Source organism: Punica granatum, chromosome 7 (assembly GCF_007655135.1).
Source record: "Punica granatum isolate Tunisia-2019 chromosome 7, ASM765513v2, whole genome shotgun sequence".
Lineage (NCBI taxonomy): Eukaryota > Viridiplantae > Streptophyta > Magnoliopsida > Myrtales > Lythraceae > Punica > Punica granatum.
The window spans coordinates 24,775,417-24,787,106 of record NC_045133.1 but is presented as its reverse complement, the minus strand read 5'-3'; the positions used below and the strand labels follow the sequence as shown (position 1 = coordinate 24,787,106).

The 11,690-nt window shown below is 38.8% G+C and overlaps 1 protein-coding gene across 3 annotated transcripts; it reads left to right on the top strand.

Moving 5' to 3' along the window:
- The first annotated feature begins 5,520 nt into the window (after positions 1-5,520).
- LOC116213111 (serine/threonine-protein kinase STY17-like) lies at positions 5,521-11,487 on the top strand. Of its 3 annotated transcripts, none has more exons than XM_031547925.1 (14): positions 5,521-5,975; positions 6,615-6,729; positions 7,460-7,554; positions 7,966-8,020; positions 8,235-8,345; positions 8,493-8,543; positions 8,955-9,112; positions 9,190-9,297; positions 9,489-9,562; positions 9,654-9,829; positions 10,223-10,318; positions 10,820-10,900; positions 10,997-11,050; positions 11,149-11,487. In XM_031547925.1, the coding sequence occupies exons 1-14, from the start codon at positions 5,770-5,772 to the stop codon at positions 11,293-11,295; spliced, it is 1,527 nt and encodes a 508-aa protein (XP_031403785.1). In that variant the 5' UTR covers positions 5,521-5,769; the 3' UTR covers positions 11,296-11,487. The 3 variants fall into 3 exon arrangements, 2 of the variants coding, with proteins under 2 accessions (XP_031403785.1, XP_031403786.1); XM_031547926.1 differs by having other exon boundaries at positions 11,136-11,487; XR_004158001.1 differs by lacking the exon at positions 11,149-11,487 and having other exon boundaries at positions 10,223-10,719.
- Positions 11,488-11,690: the final 203 nt, after the last annotated feature.

The window sequence follows — 11,690 nt, the reverse complement described above, 5'->3', positions numbered from 1 at the left end:
TGAATCTCGTCTATATGCAAACTACCTGACCCTTCATCGGTTTTGATCCATGTCAAATGCTGATGTTCCTTTACAGCATTGCTTGGGCCTCTTGGGTAAACTCAGCAGCTTCACTTGTGAATACGTTCATTTTCTGCTCATAATGCAATTTCGCACCTGAGATAAACTAATGTTTTTGCGGTTCTATTGGTTCCATACCTTGCAGCCATGTTCTCCAACTTGCTGGTCTTCTCGCATCCATGTGTGAGTTTCTTGATTCATATGTTGCTGCTGTTCTAAGGCTCATGAAGTACTATATTGGCTCGAATTCGTTATTGTCAGATGCGCAGCATTGTTTCTAAGCAAGTTGGCTCCTCCGAGCGGGTAAAATCTACTTCTGACGGAAAAAATATCGGGCATTAAGCTCAATATACAGGATGAACAAAATTAACAAAGAAAAGCAGAAAATATGCCTCTTGAACAAGCCAGAACCTGTTATACTTATCTCTCAAGAATATAGACAATTCCAGATTACTCTTGCAGTACATCTGAAGAACTGGTTCTTGATGATTATGTTTTGCAGGGCAAGGCTCAAGGGTGCATTTCGGGCATAAGTTCATTTGGGAACTTCAATTCTCCCTTGGTTCTCTCTCCTTTGACAGGTAATAACTAACAACAGCCTGGAGAATAAACTTGAACACTTTTATCTCCCTCCATTACTAGTTCACTGAACCAACTAGTCCATCATGTCCTGGCAGCTATGCTTCCTCTCAAAAAGTGCGCCATTTGATTTTCCCGGTTTCACTATAATGTGCGTCGGCTTTGCTTCAGTAAGTACATTGAACCCTGGCCCGACTTTTGGGATTTCTGTTATTAAACCATGTTTCCAAGTCCTTAAAATGTGAAACTTCCTTGGCCGCATGGATTTGCTTTGCTACTGTTGCAAATCGGATTTAGCCTCAGTTCATATTCAGGTTGCCCTTGCTGCATAACATTTCTTAACATTCATGCTAGCATTGATTTAGTATACATTGTCTTTCCTCTGTTTTGATCTGACACGAGATCCTATTTGCTTTGTAGAAGATACCGTTTATCCAGAGACTCATGATAAGAGTGGCTCCTCCTAAAACCCTATTTCGGGTAGTCGAGTCGGAGACTGCCATTTGAATGCCTAGTTCAAAATTTTGAAAATTTTTGCTTTGGCCTAGGCCTGTATGAAGCACTCTCTTGTGATTCGGTCTCCTATATACAAGAAATGTAAAGGTGGATATACGAACGTATGATAAGCCAGTTCGAGTATGGCCGGTTTGATAGTAATGGTTCCATATCGTGTCTCGGGGATGAGAAAGCGAATATAGCTACAAGTGTATTCTTTAGTATTGGCCTTTTAGGGGATCAGTATCACCTTCATATGTGCATAGTGCTTGTATTTCTGTAAGTCAAGAAAACCGTCAATCCTGTCTGCAGGGTTTCAGGACCATAGATTAGTAGTCAGTTATTCGATATATTATGCGATGAAATCTCAATTGTTCGGTTAATTTAGTATCAGATATGAAATTCGTTCTTGATAACTTTGTCACCTGCGTGCACTCAATGCTATATAATATTACATTGAGGGATGGACGCCATTAAGAAAACATAAGAAGTTATAAGACAAAATTTATTCAGTCGGTGCGTAAAATTTATTCATTAATATGTATTCATTAAGATTAATAAAAGGCAAAGAAGAAATGATGAAAATATGGTGCGATAATATATGTGGATTGATCTTTCCATATAAGAAGGGCAACATTAATCTCTTATTCTTCCCGTCATTAAGATATACTTGTGTAGTATACGGAAATATAACCCGAATCTTTAGGCGTATAACCCGCAATAGGCCCATAACAATTCGGGCATAACAGTAACTTGAAGCCCGTTATTTAGCCCATAACCAGAAGCCCATTATTAGTCCCAGAACAGTTCAGATTTGATCATGGCCAAATTTCGAGCAAAAAAAGATCGATCTTGACCAAATCTGACGTACATCAACTCTCAAGTATAATTCATCATGTCCGGGAGCTACCGCCAAAGATGATGGCCTAGTGATTAACAAGTTTATTCTCATGTGATTTGATAAGCCCAAGGTCTCGGATTTGAATTCCCTCTATACATTTATGTCAAAATATTTACTAGAAATGTTCTCTTCGCTCTATAAAATAACACCGAGAGATACTGAAATTATGGTTTTTGCTTCGTCCTTAGTCTAGGATCAGACTCATTAGAGTCGTCAATGCAAACATCCAATAGTGGCATAGCGCTACAAAAGATACGTTACTCTTTCCGACCTATTGAACATGTCGAGCTCCAACATGTTTTGGAGGTTTGGAGGGGCTGTGGTCAGGTGGGTTTAATCGACATGCAATGATGGGAGGGAGTAAATAATCGGTGATATTACTCAAGCACTTGGTTATGTCACACTCGAATAGAGTGCTTGAAAGTGAGAAACTAATTCCACAACTGGTCCACAGGTTCCACTTATAAGTAATCTGATTGGTTATAATTAATCTAAAGTGGATGAATAATATATAATTAACGTATTTGTTTTTTTTAAATAGTAGGGTAGGCGGCACACATAAATGCGACATTGGATTGGATGTCTCCACGTTGGACTTTTGTTCGGAATGATAGGGCTAAGGAATCTCACGACGAATGGATAAGCTGATTCTTTTGCCGAAAGATTCCTAACCAGAATATACTAATGCTCAACTTAATTAATCATGTTAATTAATCAATCATTTTCCTTTAGATTATTGGATTATTTATAATTAAGTGGATGATGAGACGTCAGGTTGGACCCAATGGTTCAAAAGGTAGCGTGTTGGGCTGATGTCAGCTGACCATAACCCATGGTTCGTCAACTCGTGCTCTTGCAGCACGTAAAATATTAATGTAGACGCATACGGAAGTTCAGAAACAAGGGGGACATACCGGTTCCAATCCTAATAATGCATTAGACTTCGATTCTTATAGACTTGCTCGGCATTTATGGAGGTTCCTATGAATGTAACAACCACAAGAAAAGACCTCATGATAGTCAATACGGGGACCTCACCACCCATCAATGCATGGTGTTCTGGGATCTTCACTTATGTTAGTCATGACTTAATACATCATAAAAATAAAAATAAATAAATAAATAAATAAAGGAAGACTCAGGTTTGGGGGCATTTGCAAGAGGATATAGGGATTAACCGGGGTTTGGTCTTATTATATATGCCATTAAACATTGCTTAAAGTTGCTTAATTATTACATGATTAAGAAATATTAATATAATGGGAGTGGTGATATAAGCAAAGCAAACGAGCTTTGTTTCAACCACCATGGACATGGTTGTGTCTTCCTTACGTGTCCGTTCTTCTCATTTAATATGTCAATATATTTAATTTAAACCGCACCCACTTGTTAGTTCTCTAATTTGATTTTCATTGCCACCATCGCATGTTTGCGGTCCTCCAATTAATTTGCTTCCACGATGATGATCTCTGTTAGCATTCTTCCTCTAGTCTTGTACGCCATGATAAATATTTACTTTGGTTAGGATTTCTCTTTAAGCTCTTTATCGTTCAAGATATCCTTGATTTCTTCGTCTCTCTCTCTCTCTCTCTTGATGTTGGTATCATCCACAATGAGATGGAAAAGAAGAATTTGAATTCCATATCTTCCCATATATAAAAAATTTCACCATCTAATATGTGGTGTAGTTGAATTCCGACAAAGTTTCATGTAAAATTCATACTAGGTCTACATGGACTTGAGCCCATCTACAACCCAAAAGCTTAAGCTGATAGGTTACTGGACCCAAGTCTCATATAAGCTTGTGATTTCTTTCTTAATTTTTCGATGTGGGACAACATATCTCAACACGCTCCCTCACGTGGTAACGTGTGGTCCAACACGTGCCACGTGCCTTAAACACCCGCCCTTAACAACTGACCCGAGCCAGGCATTCTCTTCCGTGCTCGGGTAAGGGGGGACAAATACCAAACTAGCTTTGACCTCCACACTAGCTACCTCGGAACTGGACCGGACCACTCTTGGGCCTGATTAACATGAGGCGCACTCTTGGCTATCTCGAAATCGAATCTGGCATGGTGTGAGACCACATGAGCGCGCGGAAGCATAACTTGCTCTGATACCATGTAAAATTCATACTAAGCCTACATGGATTTGAGCCCATCTGCAATCCAAAAGTTTAAGCTGATAGGTTACTGAACCTAAATCTCATATAAGTTTGTGGTTTATTTCTTAATTTTTCGATGTGGGACAACATATCTCAACATTTCATTAATGAAAACCTTCCGCTCACGAAATTTGGAACGACAAGTTACGGTAAATAAATAAATACATAAATAAGTGGGTGAATAAATGAATAATATAATACAACAGAAGAAAAGAAAATGAAAAAGAAAGAAAAAGATAGAATCCGACATGGAATCAGAATCAACGGAGAACTTTGGTGTGAATAGCAATTGTTCCTTCCCGGCGGAAGCGAACTTTCTTCCCTCGATAAAGAAATACTTTTTAAACTATTATTTTTAGCTTATTTAATAATATTATTTACTACTCTTGGTCTTGGGTTGTCTGCTCAGACAGTGAGTGCAAAGGATTGGATTGTACTTGCTGTACTTATTTTTTGATTAATGGGAAATAGTCCCAACACTTATTCAGAAAAAAAAGTACATATGCTCGATATGAGCAAAAGTTATATATATATATATATATATATACACGGAAAGAAAATGTTAAGGGTTAATCACTGCCAATTTGTTTTCAGGGTTAAAATAACAAAAACTTTAAGTTTAACTTTAATTCAACCCAATACACAACAAAATTACACATTTTCCAAGTCAACTTTAATTTTAACTCAACACACTATACAACATTTGTCCTTTTCCACAATTAAAATCAAAGTTACTTTAACTCTGAAACCAAACGCCTCATTACTACCCCATAAAAAAAAGAGAAGGAAATGTTAATTACTAGTATGAAACAAACATTCCTAATTATAAATTTAGTTACATAGTAATAAAACAATTGAAAAATAAAAAGTAATTAAAAAATAATTTATTAGAATTACCTGCCAAGAAGATATTGGAATTAAAAGGAAGGGAAATTGAAGAGTAAAAAAAGAGAGTGAGAGTCGGTGCATAAAAGAAAAGAAAAGGTTAGTGCGTAATTATTATATATAATTTATCATTTTATATTTAATTTTATGATCCTTATCAATCGAAATGGCATGTTGATAAGAGCATTATTTTTCAAAAGAAGAATTACACAAACAATCATTTCTTTTTATATAATATAACGTATACATATGTATATATGTATTTTTTGGTCTCGGAGCCCACGCCACGGGCTTCGTCTTTTTGATTTATTGATATTTAATTTAACTTAATTTATTTATTAATTAAAGCTTTATATTTTTCGTATATTTTTTTTCCAATGCCTTATTTAAGTAAACTGTTGTTGACTCTGACTTGGGCCTGTTGTTTCTTTTCTCCCTCCCTCCAAAGTCAGTCATGCATTGCAGAGGAAGCCAACAGAGCTCGATGAGTCCTATAATTATTTCTCCTCCTCGTCCACTCAGTCTCAGCTCCCCGTGAAGCACTCTGCGCTGCGCGTGACTGGTCGCTGCTTCCAATCCAGACAGCAGCACGAAGGTTCGGTGCTGGTCCGGAGGGAATATCGTGTGCTTGCTCCGATTTCATGTTCAGCTGTATCGACCGTGCCCGTTGGTTGATGGCGTGATGGAGTACTACTGTACGGAGAGCTGCAGCAGCAGAGCAGGCGCAGAGTCCTACTCGTCGAGCAACAAGAGCAGTAGGAGACCGCGAGAGAAGCTTGATGTTTACAGCAGCATACTATGGCGGCTCAGAGAGCTCGGAGTCGAGGAAGCGTGGCGCCCCGGCTTCGAGGATGAACTCTTGGCTCATTTCCGTCGCCTCCCTCACAGGTAATTAAGAACTAAGACGGAGCAGCATGGCCTCAGTTACCTGTTTCCTTTTGCCTTGGCGTGATCTTCCTTTCCAAATGCACCCGGAAGTTATGAAGCATATGATGAAGTTATGATATGGTTGTTTAAACATTTACTCTGATTCATTACTCTCTGTCTCTCTCTCTCTCTCTCTCTCTCTCATTTTCAATTCCATACATGTTAGGCCTAGCGAGTAAATCATATTCATCACGTGTCTAGATTATCGATGGATGAAAGGTTTGCAAGTGATGACGAGCAGCAGCTCAGCATTTTCGCTGGATTCTGAACGAAAATCTGGCTCCAAATACCGTTCGTTACTCTGCATATCCATTTCACCTTAAAATAAGCTGCGAATTGTCGTTATTAATGGTTCATACATCTAATCTGCTACAGTTGGAGAGTTCTGGAAACAGAGTTCCCCTGCAACTATTTTGTTGATAAGAGATAACTTGCTTGTAATAATGAGTTTTGGTTTTAATTCGTTGGTGCGGTGCTGGCTCTTAATTCAAATGAACTGTATTCGATGGCCGAGGTGATTATTGCATGTTGGGATTTTGGCTTGGGCTTTGGATGGTCGTCGAGGCACTTCTAAATTGTTTTGCCTGTTGGAATACATAGCTATGCCTCGGACATGAGTGTGGAGAAGGCGGAAGATGTTTTGATGCACAAAAGGTTGCTTCAGATGGCTAAGGATCCTGCTACAAGACCTGCCATTGAAGTTCGTCGAGCAAAGGTAGTCAAAAGGTCTTCTAGTTTTCAAATTATTTTTAATATTGGAAGCCTTGACCCAATTTGGGTCAGTATCTTGTATATTGATACATGGAGGTGTCTCGATACATAGTGTATACACATGATAAGAATATTATCTATGGAAAACAAAGAATGCCAGCAATAAATGCCGAAATATATTCTAATAGAACCTTTGTTGCTTGTCTGTAATGCTACTGAGTAAGTTCTAATTGATGCGATTGCAACACATGCATGAAACTGTGGCGACACTGTTTCTTCTCCTCTATCAATCCCTTTTCCACATGCTGTCATTCTTCAAAAAATGAGATCGGCTTACTTCAGGTCTGTTGAGGTTATTCCATGTCACTAGCAGCATGCTCTGTGGGTGAGGGCTCATGGTTGTCCCGGGATCAATTCCCGGGTGAGTAATTTTCTACCAAGAAAAGGGGCATCGTATTGAGCCCAATGACCTGAGTTCCTGATTAGCACTTCTATTGGTAGTTAATTTCATCTGTTGTATGCCTGTGCCTTCAGAAATGAAGCCTGGACTTGGAATTTCCGTGTGCATATAAGCTGATGCTATACTTCCTCAGAATCTTATTAGTGACGTTGGTCTTTGTTATGGTTTTCTTGGATTTGTCAACAACATCGCTCGATGATCTTGTCCCAAGTTATGCATCGATGTTGCTTGCTTATCTATTGTTGGTACTTGGTAATATATGCCTTTTGTGCAGGCTTCTTCCTCTAATCAAAATTGCGGAAATTCAGTTCATTCAAACACCTTAAGCAGAGTGGATGCTCAGGGAACTGCTCCAAGAAGTAGGCTCAGGTTCCACTTTCTGATCTTAGCTCCTACATGATTTCTTACCGCGCTGTACTCTGGTATTATCGATATCTCTCTCACAGTGTTCACCCACCACCTGATTTTCGGCCGCCATCCAATCTTGAAATCACCCTGGAAGGCCCGAATTTACACATTTCAGATAGCTCTACAGACTCTGATTACTTGTATTCTGGGTATTTTGTTATAGTTCCATTGCTCTTTCATAGATCTTGCAACGATCTTGTCATTCTCTAATTAATAATGCCATACTATATGTCCTTTTTTACCTGTAATAAACTAATTCCGACTTTCATGGTGGAGAAGAACCGGTTACTTGGTATGATTAATGTTTTAAGTTGGTTTTCAGATGCTTCCATCCTTTCCTGCTCTTATTGCACTTTTCTGTAAATTTTGTAGGCCGATCTATGAAATCACGATTTCCACAAATGACAAACGCAAATTTCTCAGCCAGGTAGCTGACTTCAAGATATCTCCTGAGTGAGAGTTCTTTTAATGTGAAGCACACTGGCATGCTTTACTGTTTTAGGCATGTGACGATGAATATCATCTGTATCCTGTTCATCTTTCATCTCTAATTAATATAGATTAGAATTAGGACATAAATAACACTCAAGACCATGCAATGTTCGTTGTTTATAACCTTGCCCGTTTAAATTAAATTTCAGCTTACTTCATTGATGTCTGGACTTGGATTGAACATCCACGAGGCTCATGCCTTTTCTACTGAAGATGGCTACTCCTTGGACGTATTTGTCGTTGCTTGTTCAAAGGAACAGGTTTAATTTTTTCCTTTTTTTTCCTTCCTTTTCTGGATAAGTAGTTGTTTACTTGGTTTAAGAATATGGAATTCTGAATCCATGTTACTCCGTCAGCTTCATTTGATTAAGTATGTACATATTTACTTGCCTATTCGAACCATCTAGGAGGCTGAGGAGCTCAAGACTAATCTGGCCATGGAAATACAAAAGTGTGAGGTAGCTTTCCACATGCTACTTCATTTGTGCATACCTGTTAATGCAATTCTTATCGGTGTGCTTTTGTGCTCTTGGTGAGTAACTTATAGTGCATGTTATCATTGTTCTCCGATGAAGATGCCAAATTGCAATATCGACGCACACAATCAACTCTTTGCTTCTATATAGCATCAATAGAGCTGGTTACTTTGTGATAACCTTGGCATTTTATTCTTGGATTTTGGTCACGGATAAAAAGATTCAAATTGGAACCCACCCCCACCCCCCCTCTCTTTTTCCAAATAATTCAAAATCTTGAGTAATTAATCATTTAAAAATGGGTACTTTTCCGCCTGCTCTTTTTTTGTCATTCTTTTGCCAGAAGGAAGCTTTTAGAATTCGTTTTTCAGTTTCCAAGGTGTCTAAATGCAGAGGTCACTTTCGCCGGAAAAGCATGTCGCTGATGCCAACAGGCAAGAGCAAAATGGTCTAATGCACATGCTTAAACATGTGGATGTTGATTTCTGGGAGATTGATGCAAATCTGTTGAGATTTGAAAAGAAACTGGCTTCTGGATCTTATGGTGACTTGTGAGTTCTTCCTCGCCACCCCTAAGCATTAATTTACTCTATTATATAGAGGTTATTGATTGTTATTTCTTGTACAGGTATAAAGGTACGTACCTTAGTCAGGATGTGGCCATTAAAGTTTTTAGGTCTGAACATATAAACAAAGCTCTGCAGCAAGAATTTACTCAGGAAGTCTTTATTTTGAGGTTTGCATCCTTTCCTTATTTTTTCCCTCAGCAATCAGGGCTTGCAGTTCGATTTGCTTGACATTTTCAGGCGCTGGCAATCGGCTTTACTGATGGTCCATTACAACCGAGATGAACAACTTATAAGAATCTATTGCAATGATTAAATCAGCTCCTTTGCTTTTCATTCCATTCTTAGCTTTCGTTTGCAGGAAAATTCAGCATAGGAATATTGTCAAGTTCATTGGTGCATCTATGAGGCCTCCAAGACTTTGCATTGTGACAGGTAGTTTCTATATGCCTTTGTAGGGTATCTTCATTTCCAGAACATATAGTTTGGACAGTTTGAAGATATATTTGACTCTCTTGCTCACCAGAATACATGCCTGGAGGTAGCGTCTTTGACTTTCTCCGTAAGCAAAAGGATGTTCTACATCTCTCGACTGTACTCAGATTTGCGATTGATGTCTCCAAGGGGATGCATTACTTGCACCAGAATGACATCATCCACAGGGACCTCAAAGCTGCAAATCTTTTAATGGATGAAAATAATGTAAGAAACTCTAGCTCATGCACTCCTGTGGATTTTGTCATCTCCTCTCGTTTCTCATTATGCAATGATTGCAAAGCTTAAGATTTGGGTATGATTCCCGTGTTAAGATCTTTGAGAGGTCAAACCCCACCGATAAGTTGTTTCCCGAAGGACCATGAGTCCCATGTACACACATCCGAACCAACTGGTCAAGGTCAGGGACTACTTAAGAAGCTGGGTAGCTTTTAGTATGAGGCAGAATGGCAAAGAAAATTCCCAAGTCAGTTTCAGAATTATCCTTCCCTTGGTTATGTTATATTCTGACTCGATGCTCTTTATAAAAACCCCACATTTTTTTTCCACCAGAAGAGGACTCCAGGTCATGACATGTGTTCATGTCGATTATTTCTTCAGGTAGTCAAGATTGCTGATTTTGGTGTTGCCAAAATCCAATGTCAGAGTGGTGTTATGACTGCTGAGACTGGAACATATCGGTGGATGGCTCCTGAGGTAGGCATTGTATGAACTTGTTTGATTATTTGAATGACTGAACTACCCCACAACAACGTTAAGATTTTGTTGAGTTTTTTTGTTCTTTCACTGAGATACAATCCCAACCGCCTACAGATGGTAACTTCCTATGCAGGGAAATTCCAGTTTTTTATGGTATATTAGTTACGAATCTTTTCTCATTCATCAATAATGATTTCGAATTGTTGGGAGTTGCTTTGACATAGAGTACTTGTTACGGCACCGTCGTGGCCTTTTTCGACTTCTACAAGCTCAAAGTCCTCCTTAGTCCCTTTCTTCCTTTCCCTTTGCTTTTATTCTGCAGTGCAAGGTCGGGATAAGTTTTAATATTAAAGATTTGAGCAGCTGCTACAAGATTATATTGGCATAAGTCTTTGCTGGTATTTCATTGACCTGTTGTTCTGTCATGAAGTCTCTTCTCCGTTCTTTATTTTCCTTCCTGACATTCTTTCTCTTGACGCTTGATTTTATCCCCGGAAGGTGATCGGACACAAGCCTTATAATCATAAGGCTGATGTCTTCAGTTTCGGGATTGTTCTGTGGGAATTGCTCACGGGAAAGGTGATAAACCTGTGGACTAGCTCTTCGAATCATGAACTTTTAACTTCTTTTGGAACTTTTAATTATTAATTCCTTCTCTTCAAATCATCTTAACAGCTTCCTTATGAAGAGCTAACCCCATTACAAGCGGCAATTGGTGTTGTCCAAAAGGTATTCAACTTCAACTGTTTATCTCGAACGTTCAATCTTTTGCTTCTATTTTATCAGTTAAATTGAAGAAGTGTATCATGGCAAGATTGTATTTTCAGGGACTAAGGCCAAAGATTACAAGCTACACTCATCCTGCACTAGAACAACTGCTCAACATATGCTGGCAACTGGATCCTTCAATGAGACCTGAATTCTCGGAAATCATGGAAATCTTGAACCATATAGCAAAGTTGACCCAGGAATAAATAGTTTACGAGCTCGTGGGTATCTCTGACATGAGATCGAGTCACTTTGCACGACCACAAGTGGAAACGGAGCATTTACCCTCCTTGTAAATTCACGCACACGTTGACTGAACGCTGCTTGGTAACTTTTCCTGTTCTATTTGCTTCAAATGTGCCGTTCTCCCGTTCAATGAAAAAATACGCGTCTCTCCATGTACATTATACTATGATATTAGCATTTGGGTGCTTTCTTAGGTGAAAAAAGTATCAAGAACAAACCACTAAGGTTTTGTTATATATTGCTAAAGTGACTATTATCTCGCACTCCCATGATTGTCTTCTTCTCGACTTACTGGAATAGAAACTTTACATACACTCAATTGAAAGTTCTAGGCGTTAGAATGGCAGTCTCCAGC

What these genes read in the sequence shown, in the direction of transcription:
- LOC116213111 (XM_031547925.1), top strand. Translation starts at nt 5,770, where the DNA reads ATGGAGTACTACTGTACGGAGAGCTGCAGCAGCAGAGCAGGCGCAGAG. An exon ending in TGGAAATACAAAAGTGTGAG is followed by an intron (nt 8,544 to 8,954) that starts GTAGCTTTCCAC and finishes GTCTAAATGCAG; the next exon opens with AGGTCACTTTCGCCGGAAAA. An exon ending in TCTGGATCTTATGGTGACTT is followed by an intron (nt 9,113 to 9,189) that starts GTGAGTTCTTCC and finishes TTTCTTGTACAG; the next exon opens with GTATAAAGGTACGTACCTTA.